The 23,345-nt window shown below is 57.9% G+C and overlaps 2 protein-coding genes across 7 annotated transcripts in view; one reads left to right on the top strand and one right to left on the bottom strand.

The window, feature by feature from the left end:
• NEK6 (NIMA related kinase 6) overlaps positions 1-22,013 on the top strand; it is an 84,099-nt gene extending 62,086 nt beyond the window's left edge. For all 5 annotated transcript variants that reach the window (XM_034664491.1, XM_019800475.2, XM_019800474.2 and 2 more), the window contains 3 exons: positions 9,008-9,102; positions 17,127-17,240; positions 20,399-22,013. In XM_034664491.1, the coding sequence (XP_034520382.1) occupies positions 9,008-9,102; positions 17,127-17,240; positions 20,399-20,509 (320 nt within the window). In that variant the 3' untranslated portion in view covers positions 20,510-22,013. The remainder of the gene's footprint in view (positions 1-9,007; positions 9,103-17,126; positions 17,241-20,398) is intronic.
• A 1,017-nt stretch (positions 22,014-23,030) lies between these two features.
• The window catches only part of PSMB7 (proteasome 20S subunit beta 7), a 59,399-nt gene continuing 59,084 nt past the window's right edge, over positions 23,031-23,345 (bottom strand). For both annotated transcript variants that reach the window (XM_011225930.3, XM_034664487.1), the window contains one exon: positions 23,031-23,315. In XM_011225930.3, the coding sequence (XP_011224232.1) occupies positions 23,204-23,315 (112 nt within the window). In that variant the 3' untranslated portion in view covers positions 23,031-23,203. The remainder of the gene's footprint in view (positions 23,316-23,345) is intronic.

A 23,345-nucleotide genomic window follows, 5' to 3' on the forward strand; every position in this document is an offset into this window, starting at 1 on the left:
GTGTGTGTCTGAGTGTGTGGGGCAGGGTTTGAAAGGACGTGCAAGACGTGCAGGTCGTGCCATCCCCTGAGTTTATGACACTTTACTCATACCTCCCGTAGCCACGAGGGTCTGTCGGATCCTCTGTGTGAACGAGGACTCTGGAACCTGGGGAGCTTGAGGGATTCTTCTGAGTTACGTAGCGGCAGAGCCAGGACTCGAACACGGGCCTCTCCTCTGGAGCCCACACTTCCTCTAGAAGACCGGGGCTGGGCCCTGGAAGGTGGTGCCGGCTGTCCCTCCGCAGCCCCCAGCCGGCCATGCTGTGAGGAAGCCTGGGCTTCCCCGGGCCCCTCAGATCCTTCCTTAGGAAAATCAAAGTGTCTTGGTGAGTTTGGGACCGTTGACCTCTCCGGTTTACGAGCTTCGAAAGGTCAGAAATTCAAGGGCAACTGTCGAAGAGAAGAGTTCAGGCCACTGGCTCTGTCCCCTGTCAGTCAGGCCCCTCTTCTCCGTCCCTCCACCGAGAAGACCGCGGTGCTGGTCAGAGCCGGTTAGGATCACATCATTAGGAACGGGCAGAAATGCGGGTTCGTCCGACAGGCTGAGTTTATCGACTCGGACTGGTGCACTTATTATATTAATGAGAAGGAATTGGAACTTGGGAGAAGGCTGCTCGCTAGGCCAGGCTCTTCCCGAGGCCTCTGAGCGGCAGCCGGGCTGAGTGATGGATGAAAGGAGCCCTCCTTGGGGGGCCTTGTGCCCACGTCCAGGAGACGCCCCGGAGCTGAGAGGCTGTGGGGGGCGCGGCGAGGCCCTGCTCCCAGGACTTGCTCTCGGAACCACGGCCCAGGCTCCACCACGGGCACAGCACAGAACTGAAACCCAGGACCCAAGTCCCCCAGACGCAGGAGAAGGCCCCCTTCTCCACTGTGAGGGTCTGCAAACAGCCAGCTAAGTCCTCTGCACACATTCGGTCGGGCAAGAGATTGCACTAATTGCCATTGCGTTGTGACTCAGAAAGGACTCAGGGTCGGGGCTCCGTCGCACCCCGCACGTGGGCATGAATTATGCATCCACCGAGTCTGCGCACCTACTATGTGGGGACGCTGGGGTGGCAGCCGCGTTGCCGCAGCAACCACCTCCTCCCCCGAGGCCAGGCCACTGACCCCCACCAAGGCTTATGCAAATCCCAGCGCCTCCTGCCTCTCTCTCCCCCAGCCCCCTCCCCACCTCTGTATTTGCGAACACGAGGCTGGCATGAAAGGGCATTAGTCATGCCATGGCCAGGCTGACAGGTGCGGTACCCAGCGGTGGCAGAGCGGCTGCCTCGGTGTCAGGAGTAGGAGCCATAATTAGAGCGAGGAACAGAATGAGCGTCAGACGAATTACCAGGCAGCAGATCATATTTGTCAGGAAGGATTGCATACATAAAAATTAAGTGACAGTACACGCCGGCGTAATGAAAGAAAAATGAAAGATTTGCCTACACACAGCTCACAAGCTACAAGCAAGTGTCTCGCTCCGAGCAACGGCAGCAGCTGCAAGACAAATGGTAGGGCTGGGAGAGCAGGCCCTGCTTGTTCGGGAGTAGTGACAGGGCGGCCGCAGGCTGGGCTCAGGGGTGGGCAGTGCTGGGCCTCACCCCACCTCTTGGGGGCTGGGGAACAGGTCTGATTGGGGGCAGCCCCATCGGGTACAGCGGTCAGAGCACGCTGGCTTTCCCAGGCTGTCAACCCCTGGCCTGACCCCGGGGCATAACTTCCTTCCTTCTCCTTTCCCCGAGCCGACCGCCCTGGCCCTGGGCTGGGCGCTAGGGACAGGATTATGCAGCCTTCCCTGCTTTCAGGAGGCCCCCAGACTGGTCAGGGGACAGGGACAGTCAGTCTCAGGGTGGCCTAGTAAGGGCGTGGGCAGAACCGTCTCCCGAGGGCCCGCTATGCACAGGCGCGGTGCTGGGCTCCCTGTCTGTAAACCGTGCTCTGCCGGGACCTGCTGGGGGCCTCCGGCTACATCTGCCCCTCCCAGGGTTGCCCTTTCATTCGGTCTTCTGTGGTCACTCAGCTCACCAAAGAGGTGACTTAGGAAAGAAGACAAGGCTTAAAAGATGCTGGGAAAACATTTTGCTTTTTAAAAAGTCATCCCAACAAGGTTTCTGATCACCGTTTGACAGATGAGGACACTGAGACCCAGAGGGAGGGATACCACATCCCCGTGGTCACCTGGCTAGCAGGGACAAGAGCCCCTCGGGGTGTCAGCTCCCCTCCGGGCACAGCCACGGTGTGCTGGGAGGTGGGCTTGGATACTGATGAGCTCGCTGGGGGCCCAGCCAGTCGGCGGGGTCGGGAGGAGCCCATCTACCCTCCCACCAGGGGCCACCTGGGACTCGGGCTTGTCCTGGGCGGCAGGAAGGAGGATGGAGCCTCCCATCTTTGCCACGCCGGCATTCCTGGGAGCGTGCCCACGCTCGGCACTGGGTGGGCCCTGGGGAACATTTGCTGAGTGGGCACACGGTCCCCACAGCCACACGCCCCAGGGGATCCCATCAGTGGGGGCACAGATCTCCATGCAGATGGGTTCCCTGAGCCTACGCCTGCCCATCCCAGCGGCCCAGGACAGAAAACCTGCTTGACCAGATAGATCCAGGTTCTGAGTGCTGACCTGGTAGAGGTCCTGGGAGCTTGCACCTGGCTGGCGAAGGGCATCTGGCTTGTCTGCCACACCCCGGGCATTTTCAGGGCACAGACTAATCCTAGATGAGCTGACACCAGAGAGGGAAGGAGAGGGTCTCCGGCGGCCAGCAGATGAAGAATGGATCCTGGCCAGGAAACAAACTGCAGTTCACCCATGTGTCCACTCTTCCACTTAGCAGGGCTCGCGCCAGGCCCCAGGCCGCTCCCCGGGAAGGCCCCTGCTCTCTGGAACTTACGGTCGGCGGGGGGGGGGGGGGGGGGGGGGATTCCGTTTCCAGGCTTCATCACCAGCCTAGCACGATTCTTAGAATCATGCCGCAGGTGCTATGGTGACTAGTGCTGCAGCAGCGCTGGGGGTGGGGCTCACCCCAGTCACTTCACAGAGGAGGAAGCCCCGGGCACCGCGAGGTGGGCACCTTTGCTGAGCGATGCCCTGCAGGTTGCTCCAGCCAGAGCCTCGCACTTTCCCTTCCAAGACCCCCCCACCGGGGCCATCTTGGGAGAGACCCTGATATGTGGATAACGGGGTCCTGCACAGAGTTGCAGTGTTGTGTGACCCAATGTGCACCTCCGCTGGAGACCCTCGGCATGGGAACTAGACGCAGGTAGATACTGTACTGATGTCAGCAAGCTGAAGTCACGTGCCCGCGGAGGAAAGCACGGTGTTTTCTCAAGGGCGCAGTTTCCCCGGAGGGCTGTGTGTAGCCCAGCATAGGGTTGGCTGGTGGTTTGAGGAGGGCCAGCCCGTGCATGGTGACACAGGTGACCCTGGTAGGTGGTATTAATGTGTGTGCCTGCCCGAAGAGCCAGTGTGGGGGGTGCAGGGCCAGTCTGGAGAGGCCTCGCATGCCAAGCTGAGGACCCGGCCTTTCTCTGTTGGGAGATGAGCCAGTCTGGTGTGGGGGCCAGAGGAAGGGTGGGGGAAGGGCAGGACACAGAGGCTAAGCTGGTCTGTGGTCCAGGCCAGTGAGGTGGGGGTAGCAGCTGGGGGCAGAGAGGAGGGGAGCACCCTCAGGATGACGGGCCTGGTTGGATGTTGGGGGTGGGAAGTTTCATAGGACAGATCACAGGCAAAAATGCAGATCCCAGGGCCCAGCGCAGAGGCAGCCGCTCAGGTTCCAGCATCTGGTCTTCTCTCCCTCCAGCATTGTCCTCCTGCTCCCTTTGCCACCGCAGCCCCCCTGTCTGCAGCCCACCTCTCCCTCCGGGGCTCTGCGGGGCCTTCCCAGAGCCCTTCCCCCTGCACAATGTGGGGTCAGTTGCACTGTCCCCGTTTTCCAGGGAGGAAAACCAAGGCTCCAAAGGGTGAAGGGGAGGACTCTGGGGACCCTCGAGTGCAACCCCTCTGTTGCACCAATGGGGAAACCGAGGCCTGGAGAGGATTTCAGTGCTCTCCTACTGAGTGGTGGAAGTGCATGTAGCCCCCAGTCCACGTGCCCCGCCTGTGCCGCTCGGATCGCACACTGGGTCCCAGCCCCCAGGCACACCTGGGGGGGGAGTGTCGGTCGGGGTCCCCACGTTCCTCCAGCCATTTCCAAAACCGCCGAGTGGGGAAGAAGTGCAGCCCACAGACGCCAGCCTCTCCTTCATGCAAAATCTCTGCCTTTTTCATATCTAATGAACACGTTTCAAACACGGCGAGCATCTCTAGACGCAGCGAAGTTTGTTTTGACAGGAGTGGCGCGTCTCTGGGATGCGGCCCCTTTAATCAGCCTCCGCTTTGAGGTCCCACGTCCTCCTCTGATATCCACCCGGTTTGAAATCCGCGAGTTCTAGGCAAAGAAGCGCGGGGAAGGTCGGGGTTTGTTAGCCTTCTGTTTCATATGCCAGCTCCATCCTCCGCTGCGGGGACTGAGGGTGGGGGCTGGCCAGGAGCTGGCGGGTCCAGGGATCCAGTGCGGAGGCCGTGAGAAGGGGCTTGCACCGCCCGAGCATCTCCAGAGTCTATGCTGTTGCTTGGCCGGGCGGCGCCCCGGGGCCCCTGGGGCAGGAGTGGGGCCCCTCCTCTTGTCAGCTTCTCCCACTCTTCCCCAGAATTGCTGCTCCCCTGGGGGCTTGGGGATACATCCCCGGGGGGCTGCTGCAAGCTTGGAATTTCTTTGAAGTGTCTTATTTTATCTTGAAAACTCATGCAAGTTGTGCATTATGCTTCGTAACGTTTGAGTATCTGTTGTCGGGATGGAAAGCGGGTTTTACAGACTGATTCCCAGGAATAACTGGCGAACGCCAAGCACCCCAACTTTAAGGCTTGCAGACAGGGTCCAGGGGCCTGGAGAATCTGCCTAGGGGTGGGAACACGAGGGTCCAGTGCCCGGCGGGGACAGGCCAGATTTCCCTCCATTAACACTTCGTAAGTTCCTTTGCTCCACAGGTGTCCAAGCATCTGAGAGCATGTGGGGGGCGGGGGGCCTTGCCCAGCTCCACAGACCATGACATGCGTCAGCACCTCCCGGGAGCTCACGAGAAAGGTGGTGTCTGAATGCCAGCCCTTGGAGATGCTGAGCCCGCAGGTCCGGGAGTGGGCCAGGGTCCAGATTCTCAGCAGCCTCCTCCAAGTGATTCAGCTGCAGCTCTGGGTCAGTCCAGCCTCTCTCTGTGTCCTTCTGGGTGCTTCTGGGGACTGGCAACTCACTCCTTCCTGATGGGCCCATTCCTGGGAGGGCCTAGCACAACATCAAGGCTCAGTTAGCACTGGATGCAGAAGGACGGATAAACAGACAGGTGGATGGATGGACAGACAGATGGATGGACAGAGGGATGGATGGATGGACAGAGGGATGGATGGATGGACAGAGGGATGGATGGATGGACAGAGGGATGGATGGATGGAGGAATGGATGGATGGATGGATAGATGAAAAAATGGACAGAGGGATGGATGGATGGCATCCACAGGCTGCCATCTTAGGAGAAGGACCACATCAGCTTTGGGTGTTTGCCTTCCCTTGCACTGTGGAAACGGGTAAAAGCAGAAAGAGCCATGGAGAAGTTGAAGGTTGGAGGGAGCATGGAGGAGAAGGGGTCCTGGTGCTCCCTGACCTTTCTTACCCCACATTCCCCAAGGTTTTCAGCACACCCAGGCCTGAGGAGGGATCTGGAGCCCTAGCAGAGGGAGAAAATTGTGACAGAACAGAGGAATAAACCAAATGTCCAGGCCTCACTGAGCAGCCAGCTCTCGCTGGCTGGGGGGTGGGGGTGGGCAGCTGAATTGGACCACAAAGGAGCCCCCTGGGAGGCAAGGGGACCAGCAGGTGCAAAGACACAGAGGTGAACTGAAGAGCAGTTGGGGTTGGGCCGGGGTAGCCATGTGAGGGACTCGAGCAGGGGCCAGGCACTCGCCATCTTCTCTATCAGGTGGGCCTGGCCACTCCGCAGGTCATTTGTCCCTAAGTTCTTCCTCTGGAGGCCCAGGTGGGTCTAAAATGAGCAGAGGACAAGACTGAGGGTGGTGAGAGGCGTCAGGGCCAGCTGTGCTCCCAGTCCCGAGGGGCTGGGCCGGGGGTAGGGGTGCAGGGTGGCCAGCAGTGGACACTGCTGTCCTTCGCTGAGGATGGGACCTCTGACCTCCATCCACAGCATCCTGGGTGCCAGAGTCACGTGCAGTTTGGTCAAGAGCTGCTGACTGAGAGCTGTTTGGATTCTGTCCTGTGGTTTCCACGTAACAAGTCATCCGTTTCATACTTGTCCATTCATTTTGCCCCCTCATGACCAGAATATACAAGGGTTGCTATTTGAAGGTGCAGTTTGTTCACAGAATCCCAAAAGGATTCATATGTTGACTGACAGCTCTTTCCGCTGAATAGCAGTTAGCCCACTGATAGGATGACACATCTTTCCAACATGTATTTAAGTGATGGCTGCTGTCCTTGTTGGGGATTACTGCCATCAAAGGGTGGTTGGTGTCCGCATAGAGCAACAATCCGGGAGTCCCTCTGGGGTAGTACATTGAGTACATGGTGCATTAGGCTGCGAGAAGTGGTGTTAACAGCGATGAGATGTGGGCAGATTCATCGACTCAGTGCTTAGAAGGTTCCCCTGTGACCTGGTCCTATCCAGGGCACTGGGACCCTTAGGTAACAAGGTCCTGCCCCAGGGAGCTCAAGGCAAGAGCAGGGCTTCCCACCTCCGTTCACAGCCCCTACAAGTTGGCCGTAACCACTCCTCACCCATCTCTAATGAGATGAGACACACGGGAAGGTAATCAAATTTTCAAACAGCTAAACTTTTCAATGCAAAGGACTGTCCTTGAGTTTGAGATTATGAGTTTTTCCATGTATTCTGGTGTTCAACCGTCTTTTAAAAATGATAGTGACACCATTAAATAGGACTTGGGGGTTTGGACTTTTAAAATACCCTTACTCGGCGGAACTGAAGTTGCCCCGAGATGTCTTTGGCCTACGAACTTCTGAAGCCCGACCCCTGCTTTGGGGTGCCTGTTGCTTTCCAGCTCATTGAAAGGCCTTCTCCCCCAGGGTCCCGTGTGTTTCATGGTGCAGGACTTCCCTCCGTCCTAGGTCATAAGCCACATCTCGGACTCAGCCTCTGCCGAGCTGGGCTGTGGCTCCTGACACGCACTTTGGCTGGACCAGCAGCAGCCACCGTCCCATCCGTGTGGCACCTGCAGGCCCGGGAAAACGCTCTGTGTAGTAGCCTTCAGAGTCTGATCTACAGTATCCAGAACAATCACCCTCCAAACTGAGATCTGAGTCTCAGACTAGATCTGTTTACAAATACAGGCTCTGCCCCCCCACCCTGCCAAAGCAGCCCCTCTGCTGCAGTGTGCATGCCTCTGGTGACGGGGAGCTCACCTCCTCTCAGGAAGCCCTCTCCTCTCTGTACAGTTCCAGCTCACCAAAAGCGTGCCCCCTCTGCTTTGTAACTGAGATGGGGCATACACACATGTCCTGTTCTTGATAAAAATGGATCAGATAGTGTGTGCTCTTCTGTGCGTGGCCATCACTCAGCAGCATGTCTGTGCGATCGATCCATGTTGCGGCGTGTACCTGAGGCCTGTCCCGGTTTGCTGCTGTGTAGTATTCCAGCGTGTGACTAGGCCGCGTTAGCAAGGCATCCATTCTCCTCCTGATGGGCATTTGTTAACAGTTTCTGGCTATTATGAGTGAAGCCACTTTGCCCGTTCTCTATCGTGTCTCCTGACGGACGGAAGCTCTCGTTTCTCTTGGGCATTTCCCTGGGAGTGGACCTGCCGGGTTATGGTGTCGGCGATGTTTTCGGCTGTCGTAGATGCCGTGGTAGACGGTTCTCCAAGGTGGGTGTACCATTTTTGGTCCCCATCAGCAACACGTGAGGATTCCAGTCTCTCCACGCATCGCTAAGCTTGGTTTACGTCAGTGTTTTCAACTTTGACCATTCAGGTGGGTGGGTAACTCCTGTGCTGTTAGCTTCGTTGCCCTGACGACTGATGACGTCTTTCATGTGCTTGCTGGCCTCCTTTGTGAAGTGCCCTTCAGTCTTTTGCAAATTTGGGGGGTGGGGGTTGTTTGTCTTTTCTTAATGATTTACAGAATTTTTAAAAAATATATCCTGCGCGTGGGGCCATGGTTGGGAATACGTATGGAGACTCTTTTCTCCCAGCCCGTGGCTTGCCTCTCGACTCTCTGAAAGGTCTTTTGGGGGAACTGAAGTTCCTAATTTTAATGAAGTCCCAATTTCTCAGTCTTCTCGTTTATGGTTACTACCTTTTCTGTCCTTGGTTTGATGTAGGAAATCTTGGCCATCTCCAAGTCTAGAAATGCCGATCGGTGCCAGCCAAGGGGGGTGGCTAAGAGCTCACTCTCTGGAGCCTAAAGATGTGGGTTTGAACCTCAGTCCTGCCGTTTTTCTGAGCCTCTGTTTCCCCATTTGTAAAGTGGGTATGGCTCGCTGGGGGACTGTTAGGAACACGAATGAGCTAACACGTGGGATGCGCTTTGGTCAGCATTAATGGGGCTGGGTTTTTTTCCACTGTTGAGACCCTTATCTGGACTCTTCTAGGAGTCAAGCACTCACCTGAAAGGACAGTTGATCACTTGCCGCCCAGAGCCTGGCCCCTGCATCCCACTCCCCTGGACACTTGGCAGAAACTCGTATCCCCAGCTGCCCAGCCCCCAGACCGAGTCTCATGTCGGGGGCGCACCCTGTCCCCAGGGGCTTTTAGTGCCCTACCCAGTGTGGGAGCTCCAGTCTGGCCTAGCCCTCCCATCTGACTGAGCGGGGGACAGGAGGAGAGGGAGCCCAAGGCCCAGTCTCCCCAACCCCTACACCTTCCCCTCCCCCTCACATCCTTCCCTGCACAGAAGAGCAAAAGCACCCACCTACCCCCGTCCTGTTTTTCAGTGGGGACGCCTTACTACATGTCACCGGAGAGGATCCACGAGAACGGCTACAACTTCAAGTCTGACATCTGGTCTCTGGGCTGTCTGCTGTATGAGGTGAGTGGCTCGCAGCTCCGTGGCTTCAGTGGGGCACGCATGGCCTGGGTCCAGCCGGGGTGCGGCTCAGCCCACCAGCTCCAGGTGGGACCGCAGGGAGAGGTGACGTCCATCCACCTGTGGCATCGGCTCCGTCTGGGTCCTGGCCTTCGCCCCACTCACCCGCCTGATCCACAGCGTCGGGCTGGAGGAGCTTGTTAGAGGCGTGGCCAGTGGCAAACTGGGTGCCGTGTCACCCTTGGGCAGCTCCGCTCTGCAAAGGGAGATGGGCGAGAAACAGGGTCTGTGACGGAGGGGCCATAGGCAGGGGGTCTGGTGGCCCCTGTTTCCCTGGTAACCAGGTTGCACTCATCCACTGTCGCTCCCTCACCCATGCATCAAGCCTCATGCAGGGCCCTGGGGACAGAAGGGGTCAGCTGTGGCCCTTGCTTCTGACGTGCTCCTCACAGAGGGTGTCCACGCTCTCCCAGGCTCAGCAACACGGACCTCCCTAAAGACCACTGTCCCCTTCCCTAAGACGTGAAATGGAGCCACCAGGTGGCCATTTCCAGATCTGGTGGCCAGTCTGCATGGAGGGACAGGAATATTTCTGAGTCTTGGCAGGCTCAGACAGGAGATGACATGAGCAAGTTGTGACCGGCCACCCTGGAGGTCTGGGAACACAGGCCATTTCTATGCAATGAAGCTGTTGCAGCCGCCAGGGGAGGGAGGGAGGCCCGAGCCCTCCAGGGTCTTCGAGCTGGTGGCCACAGCCTCCAGCACCCTGGCCCGGACCGCCTAGTGCTGGGCAGCTCTGGGATTCTGTCCACCTTGCTGAGCCCGCCTCCCCATCTGTAATGGGGATAGTCCCCATTCCGCACTGTCCCCGTCTGGATAAATGAAAGAACAGACATGCAAGGCTTTGAAAAATTCTCCAAGGGCCATGAGATACCAAGCACAGTTTGCTTTGAAAATTGGAACCTTGCTTACTTTTCTGCTTTCCCCGGAGCTGACTTGAGCGTGTCTGGGGTCTGGTTTGGAGCGGATAAGCTAAAGAGGCCTATCAAGCTGATGCGGCCCGTGACTGCCAGGCGCACGACGCTCAAGATGGTGCCGAGGGGCCCCCGGGGGCGTTTGGGGGTCACGGAGACTGGCTTCTTCGCTTCCTTGAAACTGTAGACTCTGGGAACTGAGCTCACAGTGCTTGGGTATAAACTGAAGGATCAGCCCACTGCTGATCCACGTAGGGACTGCGGTGGCTCCTGTGGCCAGGGTCTTCGGCAGTGAGACTCTGAGGTCAGAACTGATCCCTTCACAAGGTTTAAAGTTCGCAGCATCTCTGTTGCGAGTAAGAGTAGACATTTCATTTTAAAGAAGTGGCCTATGCTTATGGACGAAGCCAGGTGGCATCTGTGGCTGGGGCCCCCTTCTCCAGCAATGTGGAGGACCCCCACACTCATCTTAAAGCGAGTCAGGCCCTGACGGTCAGAGATGGGGCACAGACCTGCTTTCTGGGACCCCACAGGGCATCTGTTGTAGGAGGAATTCTTTGAATGACCACCGGACAGGAGCGGCCAGGCCGAGGCGGTGCCCAGCTGGTGGCCCCCTCGGATGGAAGAGGGCTGAGTTGTGTCTCCTTCCCCCGTCCCTGTCCCTCTGCACAGCCCGGCTGCTGTGGGGTTTGGGAGCCCGGAGTGGCTGTGGGTAGGTGGTGAGCTAGGGAGGGACGGTGGGTGTGGGAGGGAATCTGGAGGGAAATCAGCATCTTTGGCAAGAAGAGAAAAGAGATGAAAGTCAGCACGGTCCTCAGCCAGGATGACAGGAAAGAAACCTGCTTGTAGTCGGCGTCCCACGTGCCTGCACATTCGTAATAGCCCCAGAGGGCTGGTTTGGTTTTGCCAAGAGGGAATTAAAACCAGGTGGGCAAACCTCCAGAGTCACACAGAACCTCTGGTACTGGGGTTTGTCATCCCAGATGAATCATGGCTTTGGGGTCTCTCCAGCCATCTCTCCAAGTACAGGTGAACACCACGGCCACCGGGGCTGCTGAGGTCAGGGACAAAGCCAAGCGCAGGTCACATCCAACCCAGCCCTGCCAGGCTTGTGCTCCAGCTTCAGCAGCCCTGCCCCCCTGTCCAGGCCTGGGGTCTGAGGAGGGGATTCCGACCCCCAATAACTGGCATTGTCCACCTGGGTGTCAGTGCTCAGGGCAGGTGCCCTCAGCGTGGCAGGGGCCCAGGGGGTGCGATTTTGAATCACCGTGTGTGCACCGGCGTGCACACAGTGGACTCGCACGGCTGCGGGAATTCTGGTGAGAGAATGCGGGGTCCTGGTGTGGGCCCACTTTGGTCGGAAGGACCTGAGTTCAAAGCTCTGCTCCCCCCTCATGCCCTGAAGGCCCTGGGGGCCAGTCAGCCTCTGCCTCTGGGAGCTTCCCTTGCCCCCGTTCGCACGAGCGGAGCCTGGCTCAGAGAAGGCCCTCGGGTGATGGCCGGCAGGTCACGGGCACCCACAACTACCCCCTCGCTGCTGGGAGCCGCTGACCCAGGGCAGGCCGGGCAGCTGGCACCTGCCGCCTGCCTCTGGCAGCAAGGACCCCACAACTGGCCACATTTCCCTTTTTGCTCTGGCCAGCGGGAAACCGAAGTGCAGCTTGGCCTCCGTTTCCATGGAGGACTCGGCTTTGTCCTCCTGCCCCCATGGATGTTGTCCCCGGGCCAGATGGTTGGTTCCTCTTATCTTTCCATTCTGGGTTGGGGATTTCCGGAAGCCGCTTCCTGCCTCGGTGAACCTGGAGGGTCTCCAAACACAAACAGACTCACAGGCAGAGCAGGGTGTGAGACCTGGGTGTGCCAGGCGGCCACGCTCTCCTCCGGGGGCCGGAGGATGGCAGCTGGCTCCCTGCGCTCGTGCCAAGCCTTCGGCACAGAGCCGCCCTGCTCCCCGCCGCAGCCTTTGTCTGGGCTCCCAGAGGCAGATGCCCGCCCAGGCCCACAGCGCCTGGCTCATGGTTGCCTGGGAGGCGGTCCTGTGCGTCTCGGCTGTGGCCCCTGAACACGTGTCTAACCAGGCAGCGTCTGTGTCTGTGGCTCCCCGGCATCAGGCTCTACCTCAGTTGAGCTGATTTATTGGTTGGCAGCAGTGGGGCCCTGCAGCTCGCAGCCAGGGAGGGACGTCTTGGCAGCGGGAAGTCACTGAAATCCGTCAAGTCCTTCGGGCACTGTCGTCCTTGGGGACAATGACCCCGGATCTCAACCCCGAGGGCCCTGGGCCACCCACAGAAGAGGGCGCACGTGGCTGCCCCAGCCAGCCCCTCGGACGATGTCAGGGAGCAGGGGCTCGGCCGCTGGCCACCACCCCTCTCCCCGCTCCTCCAGGCTGCGGGAAGCGGATGTTTCCCCAGCAGACAGGGAGGGAGGTGCATCTGGGCCCAGGGCTCGGTAATTGGGAGGAAACATCCCGCAGCCACGACTGGCGCTCCCGCTCCACAGCCTGTGATGTGTTCCAGGAGCGCCAGCCTGAGAAGCTGTCACAGAGGCTCCCCACCCACACACCCCCTCCAGACAGCCTCCACGGATTCAGCGCGCCCTGGAGGAAGCCACCCGAGCCAGGGTGGCCAGAGGGGATGGCGCAGAGCCAGAGAAGACCTGCCCCAGGCGCCGAGGCCTGCCCTTCCCCGAGCCCCCGCCTGGCCGGGAAGTCTCAGAAGCCCCCATGTTAGTTTCCTCTGGCCGCTGTGACACGTTATCACAAAGCTGATGGCTTCGCACGACATAAAATTATTCGCTTACCGTTCTGAGGGCCGAAGTCCAAAATCCGTTTCAGCAGACAAAAGACCAGGCGTTGGCGGGCCTGGTTCCTCCTGTGGGTTCTAGGGAGAATCCACGTCCTTGCCTCTTCCTGGAAAATGGAGAGGTTACCTGCACTCCTGGGCTCATGACCCCATCCTCATGCCACTCCGGCAGCACCCCTTCTCCTCCATAGTCAGTCTCCCTGGCCTCCAGCTTACAGGGACGCCTGTGATTACATGTAAGACCCACCTGGACCACCCAGAATCATTTCCCACCTGGGGTCCTTAAATGGATCACACCTGCTGTACCCCTTTTGCCATCGAAAGTAACACATTCACAGGCTGGACTCCAGGATGAAGATGCAGACATCTCTGGGGGCCTCTACTCAGCCCCCCGTAGCCCCTCTCACCTGGGCAGCCAGGCAACCTGAGGACCTCCTGAGCTCACCTGAAGTTGACCACAGCTAGTGAGGAGCTGCCCCAAAGCACTCACCTGGCTCGTGCCCCCCGGGGGTGGGTGCCAACTGGGCCCCGTCTAGAAGAGGTCAGCATGAGGAGAAACAGGCCAGACGGCTCGGCAGCTGGGAGCAGCACGGCCCTGGACGTTGGAGTGAACCGCGAGAATCACGAGGCCCGGCCCAGTCTCATTATAAGGGAGGAAATGGGCTCAGGGAGCTGGAGAGACTCCCCAGCATCACACAGCAAGGAAGTGGCCAAGATGGGCACTGGTCCCCAGGCTGCCTGGCAGAGCCCACCCCCCTGTGGACAGGAGCCAGGCCCTGGCCAGAAGCAGGGCAGGACGCTTGGGCCTTCCTGAGCTGGGGCCGATCCGCTTCTCCCCAGCGAGTCCACAGTGGGGTGGGTGTGACCGCGGGCCTCGGCCCAGAGCCCCTGGAGAGGAAGGCGAGGCTGTGAGGAGCCCCGGGCGACTGCAACGGCCCCCCGCCTCTGTGGCGGGAGCCCCCAGCAGCGATGCTGGCGCTCTGCCGCCGTGTTAGAAGCCCCGGGGCTTTGTTTTCATTACCCAGCACGCCCCGTGGAGGCGCCCAGCCGACAGCACGGACTCTGCGGAATTTATTTACACGTGAGCTCAGCTCTGAGCACGGAGTTGAAGGAATTGGCTCATCCTGCGCCAGCCCCAGGATCCTCGGCAGGGGAACTGCTCACAGCAGCCTCGGGGGACTGACACCCAGCAAGAAAGCGGGGGAAACAGACTAAGGGTCAGCTGCCCCTTGTACAGAATCCTGTTTGGAATTGTGGCTGGACTCAGAGAAGAGTATGGGTGCCCTTTGGCTTGTGGGGGAGCAGGGCTGCAGACCACTTGGCGATTGGCCTCTGGGTGCTGCCTTCACTCCGGGATGTTCTTGGGAGATCCTAGGTGACAAGATGGGTGCCTGAGGCCCTGACAGGGCAGGAGTCAAAGGCACTTGCTGTCACCTCTGAAGTCAGAGGCCCCTTCTCCCTCTGACATCTCGGATCGCACACCAGTTCCTTCGAGCCCTCCCGGCGGGGGCGAGCGGCCACACTCTCACGCTCCCCCGGCTGCGTGTCATCGCGATGACGCCAGAGAGGAAAAGTTCTGCATTTGAGGAGCGGCGCTGAGAGCCACGGCTCTTGCAGGTCTGACGAGGCCAATGGGACCGGCCCCCAAACAGCGGGTCTGCCACCACGTCGACTGGACAGGGGTGGGCAGTTGCCTGGTCGCCGGTGCCAGGATCTCCTCATTCGGGGTAATCGTTCTAATCCCAGCCCCTCGAGTAGCCCCAGAGCTTCCTTCACAGCCCAGTGCCCTGATCTGGGTGGAAGGCCCCTGGCCGGCAGCTGGAGGGGCAGCGGGCGGGACGCTGCTGTCACTAGAATCTGCCTTCACGGACGGAAAAGCCGCTGTCTCGGCCTCTGCGGGGGAGCCCTCTGCTGACCCCGCTCAGGACAGTGTGGGAGCGTCCTGCACGGGAGGGAGGAATGCTCTGAAGTGGATGCTGGTTTGGGGCTCACCCCTCACCAGTTTTGGGGACCCTTTTGGAATCCTGAACAGCAAGGTTTGTGCAAATCAGAACGGGCTGTTGAAAGGATGAGCCAGTCTCCCTCCCAGGTCCGACACATGAAAAGCCAGGGCCTGTGTTAGTGGGCCAACATTTTAAATGTTCTTTCTACTCTGAACAGAAACACTTTCCAGGAAAATCCATCTTAATCATCCAGCCACGACTCAGAGGGCACCCAGCTCACCCCGAGTGACCGCCCCGGAGCCTCAGCTGCTCTCTGCTGTGGCAACAGATGTCCTTTTGAGACTGCCCAATTAACCCTTTGCACCCGCGGCTCTCATTTTAACTATTGGAAATGCATCACCCGAGCGATGCCATTTTGCACACTCAGTGGTAGAGCCGGCTCCCCGGCAGGCTGGCGCGGTGGGCAGGGCCTCCACACGCCCCTCCCTCCCGGCCAAGTGCCAGGGCCCTTCGCCGTAGCCTTCCTGCAAGGGGGGGTTTCGCAGCCCTCCTCCAGGGGGTTGGAGCCCCTGGTCGCGGGAGGACAGGAGAGGAGGAGAGGTGAGGTTGGTCCCGAATGCCCACCTGAAATCACTCAGCATGGCCCAGGCATCTGGGCCCACAGGGGCTTCCCCGGGCCGACTCCTGGGCCTGGGTCAGAGGAAGCCCCAAAGTCTCCAGGCCGCACTGTGCTGCCTCCCCAGAGGCCTTCTGTAAACCCAAGGATGCCACCTGGGCTCAGAAGCTCCCTGGGCCCTCCGGAAGGAGGCAGGTCCTGCTCCCAGGGCCACCAGACCTGTCCACAGGGGTGAACAGAGGATGGGGGCAGACTGGGACACTGAAGCTGGTGGGCACCCGCAAACCCAACACCCACAGCCTTCTCCCTGCCCTGAGTTAGGGCTCGCTGGCCGGCCCTCCAGGGCCTGAGGACAAGTGTGGATTCCTCAGGCAGCCTGACGCCCCATCACAGCCAGAGCCCGGGAGCCCCTGGCCAAGGAGTCTGCAGAGTGGCCTCGGCAGCCTGGCTCCTCGAAGGGAAACCAAGGCCAAATGGACAGGCAGGCACAATTACCCGACGGCACTTCATCAGCAGGAGGCGTTGGGCCGTCTTTGGGCGGCAGGCAGCGGTGAGCGGGAGTGACAAGAAGCACTTGAATCCCATTATGGATTAATCGGCAGATGGGGCCGGCGGGCACTGCGCTGGGCTGCCTGCCGCAGCCGCCCCGGAGCTCCCGTGCACCCCAGGCAGTGCCCCGAAGGACGGGGCGGGGAGTCCGGATGCCCTCCAGAGGGGGGCAGCCTGGTAGTTCCCTGACTGGGGGAGACCCCACTGGGCCTCCATCACACACCGGCCTCATCAGGGGTGGCACCTCCTGTGCCGGCCGAGCCTCCCCAGAGCCCTGCAGGTGGAGCCTTTTCTGTTTCACGAACTAAGACACCAAGAAACCTGAGGCCGGACACAGCCAGAGCGTGCGGACCTGGGACTCAGGCAGCTGGGCAGGCTGCTGAACCGGGCACTGGCTGCCCCTCCGCCCTGGAGCTTCTGCGACGCACAGGGTCCCAGGGTCCCAGGCTCCCGCCTCCGGGGCGGCCAGCTGGCCGGCCTTCTTCCTCTCGCCTGCCCTCCCTGACACCTGGCTGTCCAGCTTCTAGAGAGCACCAGCCACTGCCCCGGACTCCAGGCCTTCAGACAGCAGCTCTGTGCTGGGCTAGCGAAAACAGCCAGAAAGAAAACCAAAACCAAAAATGAAATGCCTCACCTCCCCACTGCCCCCAAAATGCTAGAGCTTGAGTAAGTAATTTCCTCAGTGCATTACTTAGACATCCTCCCACGGGTGTCTTCGGAATCACTTCTTAGAAATCAAAGACAATGCACCAGAGCGAGCCTGCTGGGCCCAGGCACAAATCCCAGGGAGCAGAGCCTGTCTCCCCATCTGCCATGTGCACACGACCAGACGCAGTCCCGGAGAGCCGGGGCGTGAGGCGGGCGTGCCTGCACGCGGCTGGCCGTCCGTCCTCAGCTGCCCCCCTTCCTTGTTGCCTTTCAAGTTTTCTCACTGAAACCTCCTGCCATTTAATTTGCTTGTATGACAAGGATCATGTTAACACTGCTACTTTGCTGCATCCCAGCTCCCTCAAGGTTCTGAGGAAACCCTGCTGGACAGTCTCTGCAAGGACCAGAGGAGGACCACACCCCAATCTGGAATAGTCCCCTTTGCCCCTGGACCTCAAGGCTGCAAACTCATGTTTCTTATCCCCCCCCCCAACAGATGGCAGCTCTCCAGAGCCCCTTCTATGGAGATAAAATGAACCTCTTCTCCCTCTGCCAGAAGATCGAGCAATGTGACTACCCGCCTCTCCCTGGAGAACATTACTCTGAGAAGGTGAGTTTGCTGCCCCCAGGCCTGGGGAGCTTAATGGCCAGCAGTGGCTTGAGAGGAGAGGCGTTTCAAAGTGCCACAGCTGTGGCCTTGAACCTCAGTTCGCTAAACTGGGTGGAGAAGGGAAGATTTCTGGGACAGTGACCCAGGGTCAGGAGGGGGGGTGGAGGGAAGTGGATTAATGTTACTAAAGAGGCTTCACAGACAGTAGTGTGGGCCCCCAACAGCAGTCCACGCCCCCCTCCCCGGCCCAGAAACCAGCAGGAGCTGGCCAGTGAGGCCCCGCTGGCACACTTCTGCCTGTTTGGCTCCCAGGCCAGTGCTTGGGTGTGAGGCTGGCCGCAGGTCCCGGAGACGGGCTCCACATGGTGTCAGACAGCAGGAACCTGGCGCGGAGGCAGGAGGTGGCAGGGCCTTGGCCTGCCCTGTCCCCCGGCTGGCGGCCACTCCACACCCATGACAGGAAACCACGGCAAGCAGACCAGTCTCCTTGCTGTCACGGACCTAAGTGACACCGTGGACTCTGATTTGCAAGGTTCTACTCTGGGTGTAAGGGCTCTGGACACAGACGGACAGGTCTGGCTTTGGGTCTGTGCCAGCTACTAGCTGTGTTCGCATATCCCTTCCTCAGTGCCACCTTCTGGAAAAGAGGGCTCATGTTTCACCTCTTGAATAAAATGTGCGGGTTTAAAACACAGCGTGGCCAAGGGCGTGGACAGATGTGTGGATTTAGTGTACTCCCTTTCCTGTTCTCGGGTGAGTCACTGAACTTGTCGGAGCCTCAGTCCCCTCATCTGTAGCATGGGGTAACCCTAGAGGCTGCCCCCCGCGGTCAGTGTAGGGATTAAGTCATGCATGTGACGTGCTCAGCTTAGCACCAGGCTGACGCTGACCCCAATGCCACTAAAAGGAGCCACCAGCTGTAACAAAGGGCCTGGATCCAGGTGAACGCTCTATGCCAACTATCGTGGTTCTGCCCGTCAAGGGCCACACTAGCGGACGTGAAGGGGACTCCGCGGCCTCCTGGGCCCACCCTGCAGGACCGCAGGCTCTTATGTCAGGGTTAACAGCTCACATTGATGACTCGCCGTTGAGTCCTCCCCCACCTCCCATTTTACTGAGGAAAGGGAGACACAGGTTAACGTCACTTGCCCAAGGTCACGTGACTCCCAAGTGGCGAAGGCAGGATTTGACCCCAGAGATCCAGCCACTGCGCCGGCCTGTTTCCTGATGGCACACGTCTTCCGTAGCCAGTGGGCCAGCTGGGCTGAGGTGCTGCCTGTGCAGCTTGCTGCGGCCCCAATCCCAAAGGCTCTGGAAGGGGCAGCCCTTGTCCACCGGGTCTCCCAGGGTGCCCTCACGCTGTGTCCGGGCAGGCCAACCGAAAGGGTCATCAGCCACCCTTCTCTGGGCAGCTTTCAGACTTCACGCCATGCTCACTGGCTTTGCGGACTCCCAGAGGACAGCGAGGGAGGGTCGGGAGGACAGTCCTAGAGGGTCGTGCAGTGCGCGCACTGTCAAGGCTTTTGCCTCGGCGGCTTAAGGAGTTCTGCTACGTCTCCTTGAAGGATGTACTTGGGCTCTGGAGCGGAAGCTGGCAGGAAGGGTCGAGTTAATAGATTTCTTAACCAAGTTAATGCATTTGGTTTTTCTTTTCTCACCTTTTTAAATGTGGAAATCTGTACTGTTTTGAAGAAGGTTAGACTTGGAACTTGGAGCAAATCAAAACTTCCTTGTGCCCGTTTCCCACCTATAAATGGGAACTGTAATCTCTGCCTTACAGAGAAGCTGAAACGAAGTTAATCTGCACGAAGCCCCCCTGCCCCCATCTCTCCCGAGTCAATCACTGCAGCTTGGGACGTCGTACTCCCCCGAGCATCCGCTCTCCCGGTCACGGCCCGCATTTCTAGGTTGTGTGCTAGGAAGCGAGAGGCGCGTCCTAGCACTCGAGCTGCTCAGCACACCTCACTTTTGAAGCTCACATCACCTTTAAGGGGTATAAAAGACACTTTATTGTTTTTCTCTTGGTTTCTGAAGTTTTCCAGCATGCTCTTACTGCCAACTTCGTGGTCTCCCCACTGAGTAACTGGGAGTCACAATGACTTTACCTTCATCCGTTTTTCTTGGGTACATGAACTTGTCCGAGGCCAACTACTGCTGCCTTCCCCTGAATACTGGAAGGTTCTGTAAGGTTCCTAGAAGTCTCATCATGCACAACCTCAGACTTCAGGAGTGTTCGGGCCGGCCACCGGCCCAGCCGCAGCTGCCTGTCCAGGGGCTTCCCGGTGTTTCTAAAGCAGCGGAATCCCAAAAAGGCCGCACGCAGGTTGGAGCAGAGATCCTAGTGCCTGACATGGGGAAAGCTCGTTTGCAGCCTGAAACACGGAACCTGTACACTAGCCCCGGGGCCCCCGCCTGACCCCCTCCACCCTCCCCAGACTACCTGAGCGTGACCACCGAGTCCACGCGAGCCCTCTTATTCAGGACCAGCCCTCTCTCTGCCACTGTCCCCGACCCCGTAGGGCCAGCCAGGCCCTCCAGCACCAGGTCTTTAAATGAAAAAATTGCAGCGAGCCCAGTGATCCAAGTTAAGATGTAGGCTTTTTAAGGTCATTATTTTAATTACCATTAAAATAATTGGCACTCTGGCTATCAGAAGAACGGAGGCGATCAGAGGCTCAAGGCGCCCCTCCCCCACCCCGAGGCGGGAGCAGCCTTCAGCGTCTGTATAATTAAAAGCTCCGTCTTTCATGAGCACAATAAAGAGGCCAGGGGGTGGGCAGACTGCAGCCCTGCTGCATGTTAATGCATTTATTATGATCAATAAGCCCTTGCCTTGAATTTTCTCCTCTGGTTTGGGTATCTGCTTGACTGACAGCAGACACACACACACACACACAGAGTAGTGTGGGCAGTTGGAAGTTCACAATTGTTTGGACAGAGCCACTCACGGGGTCTCACAGTGTGGCCTTCGGGGCCAGCCAGACCTAGGACTGGTCCTGGCTCTCCGCGGTGCCTGTGACTGCACACCCGTCGCTCACCTAAGTGCCAGTCCCGCCCTTCCAGAAGCTGTGAGGGCTGCGTTCACGCCGGCGCAGCGCCAGCGCCGAGCCTCCATGAGGCCGTCCCCCGGAAAGTAACTGCCGCTGTCCCCCTTACAGTTACGGGAACTGGTCGGCATGTGCATCTACCCCGACCCCAACCAGAGGCCCGACATCGGATACGTGCACCAGGTCGCCAAACAGATGCACGCGTGGACGTCCAGCACCTGAACGCGGACGCAGCGCGCCTTCTCGGAGCCGCGGCACTCGGCCTCGAGTCTTCTCTCCACAGCGGCCACCCAGTACCTGGATCCACTAAGACAAGAGGGTTCAGCGGGCTCCCGGAGGGCGCCGGGCCTGCCGGCAGATGCTGAATGTGGAGCAGCTGGGGGAGGGGCACTGCTCACAGGTCCGCTGGTGGTCACATTCGAAAGTCCTTTCTTTAAACTGTTTGTGGACAATCTCAGCTGGGTTGTTGCCAAGGGTGGGTGGTTCGGCGAGCCACCGGCGCACCCCTTGCATCTGGATTGTAATGTGAATCTTTAGGATACTTCCTTCAGTGACCTGTCAAGGTTTATAAGAACAGGAGAATTGCAGGAGACTGTGTGATTTGTAGTGAGCCTTTCAAAATGGTTAGTAGCAAGTTCAGTTTAGCTCTTAGAATCTTTAAAAAAAAAAATCAAGCTGTGTGCTTGCTCTGTTGTAAAGGATAAAATGGAAATAATTTTTTAAAGTAGAGCGGAGATTTTCCTAATATTTCTATCTACGTTTATAACTTGATGAATGACGATGAGGAGAACCCAGCATCTGACAGAGTTTCAGAAGGCAAACAGTATTTTGAGAGCCGTGTGTGTCTTCCGCGCCCGGCTCAGCCCTCCTCTCCTGACACCTGCCCTGGGCCAGGCACCTCAGGCGCTCCCTCCATCTCCCGCTGGAAGGCCGGCAGTTCATTTAACGATCAGTGTTAAGCATTCCCCTCTGTGGGAAGGAAGCACAGGATACAAAAAACAGAAATAGAAAACAGGCCCTCAGGCTGTTCTCTGTACACGTTCTGGTTCTGCAACTGCCTACCATGCCCCTGAGCAACCCTCGTAGCCTCTCTGAGCCTTAGTTTCCTCATCTGTAAAATGGGACTAATAGTATCTATCTTCAGCCTTGCTGGCAGAATTGGAAATAAAATAGACAAGTTACCTAGCACATTGGAGATGACCCAAAAATGGTAGCCACTCCGCCACCCCTTCAAAAAACTGAAGTCCATGGACCATGTAAGTCAAGAGTTAACGTACAACCGTATTATGTGTAGGAAACCAGAACTATGTTCATTTATTTCTTGTTCCCAGATAGGATTAACTGTGAAGACTAATTTATAAATGTGAACTTAAGGAAAACTCAAGCTCTGAAGGAAATAGTTTGAATTTTGCTTTTCTACTCAAGTTAATCCTCAAATGGTCTAAGTTGTCACCCGTCGACTTGGTGACCATTCAGCCCTCCAGATAGAGACATGCCCGCCCACTCCGTCAGCGTTCTGATCAGGTGTTCTGATTGCAGCCTACTTGCTGACCAAGGGCCCAGGCCTCCCTGGGGATAAAGGACTTGGGCTGGGCCACTGCTCTGTTCCCATGTGTGAACTCTGTTCTACTGTAACCCTGTCGGGTTTGAGACATTTTCTTCAGATGCAGCCTTTGCTTTGTACTTCGTTCTCCATATCTGAAATAAAATGGGGTAAGAGGGGTCACTTCTGTGACTGAGTATGATTCACGGATAACTTTTAAACAGCTTCATGTTACAGCACAATTTCCCCAGCCACCTTTAAAAACAGAATTTCTCAGGCCCCAGACATTCTGAGTAATCTTGGAATTTTTTTAACTCCCCAGATAATTTTGATAATCGTCAGCCAAGTCGCTGCCCTAAATAATTCCGTTGTTCTCCCTACCCCACTCCTTGCAGTTTTAACAAGGGAGGCTGCCCCAAGAGTGGGTTCACTCTGGAAGACCATGGTGCTGGGACTCTTCCCCGCGTACCCCAGCCACGCGATCTCTGGGGGAGAGTCGAGGCCCTATCTCCTGCCTAGCACCTGCCACTAAAAGTTCTTCGGATTCCACAGACTGTTTTGCACATATTCTGCTTACAGCTCCCAGAGCCTCTACTGCGTCACCCGTGGCGGAGTCGGCCGCAGACTCGGATGAACTTGCTTTCTGCCCGCCGTCTGCTTCAACACCGTGAGAGCAACTCTGCCCTCCAGGACCCTCCGGAGGCGTGGAATCTCAACCACCCACCAGGCCTGAGTGCCTGTGAGATGGCGGTACCCTATTACAAACCGCAAGCCCCAAAGCATTCCACCGACTTCTGTGAAACTGGCCGACAGCAGTTCACCCAGTTTTACGCAGCTATGGAGAAGCCAACTGTCCACCTACCTGCTTTTTCTTGGTACTTAGAGCTCATGTCTCTACTTTTTTCCTACTTGGCTGCTGAGGTAAAAGGCTGCGCTGCCCACACTTTAAAAAAGCAAAACAAGAAAACCTGGGACCACCTGAACAAAGAGAAAAAGTTAGCACAAGGGGTGGTGGGTAGAAAGGTTCATCTGACTTCAGTGACAGATGAGGCCTCTCCTGCTTTTAGGAGGAGGGTTCCGTTACTCTTACGCCTATGTGAACACAGACGGACGCTGGGGGAGGGATTACTATCCTGAGGGGGGGAGGGGAAGGTCGATGAGCCTTAGTGGCCAAAAGAACCACAAAACCTCCAGACCTCAGCCATTCAATCCGGTTTTCATTTTTATTGGGTCTCATTCAGCAGACACTGTGCCAAATGAAGGTCTTACAGGGGAGCCTCCATTGCCCCCCACCCCCCATCTTGTAGAGCAGTAATCACCCCATCAGCGTAATTCCTTTCCTGCTCAAAGCCCAGGTACTCCACGGACACCATTCAGGAAGTGTCCATTGTTTGAACTGTTTCTTCCAGCACCTCGATTTCCAGGGCTGTGACTTTTTCAGTGAGGACTGCAGTGGTCCCTTTCTCACACCTGTACCGCCCAAACCTAGTGGAGAAAAACAAAAGCAAAGTTAGG

This window comes from Ailuropoda melanoleuca, chromosome 7 (genome assembly GCF_002007445.2).
Source record: "Ailuropoda melanoleuca isolate Jingjing chromosome 7, ASM200744v2, whole genome shotgun sequence".
NCBI classification, from domain to species: Eukaryota; Metazoa; Chordata; class Mammalia; order Carnivora; family Ursidae; genus Ailuropoda; species Ailuropoda melanoleuca.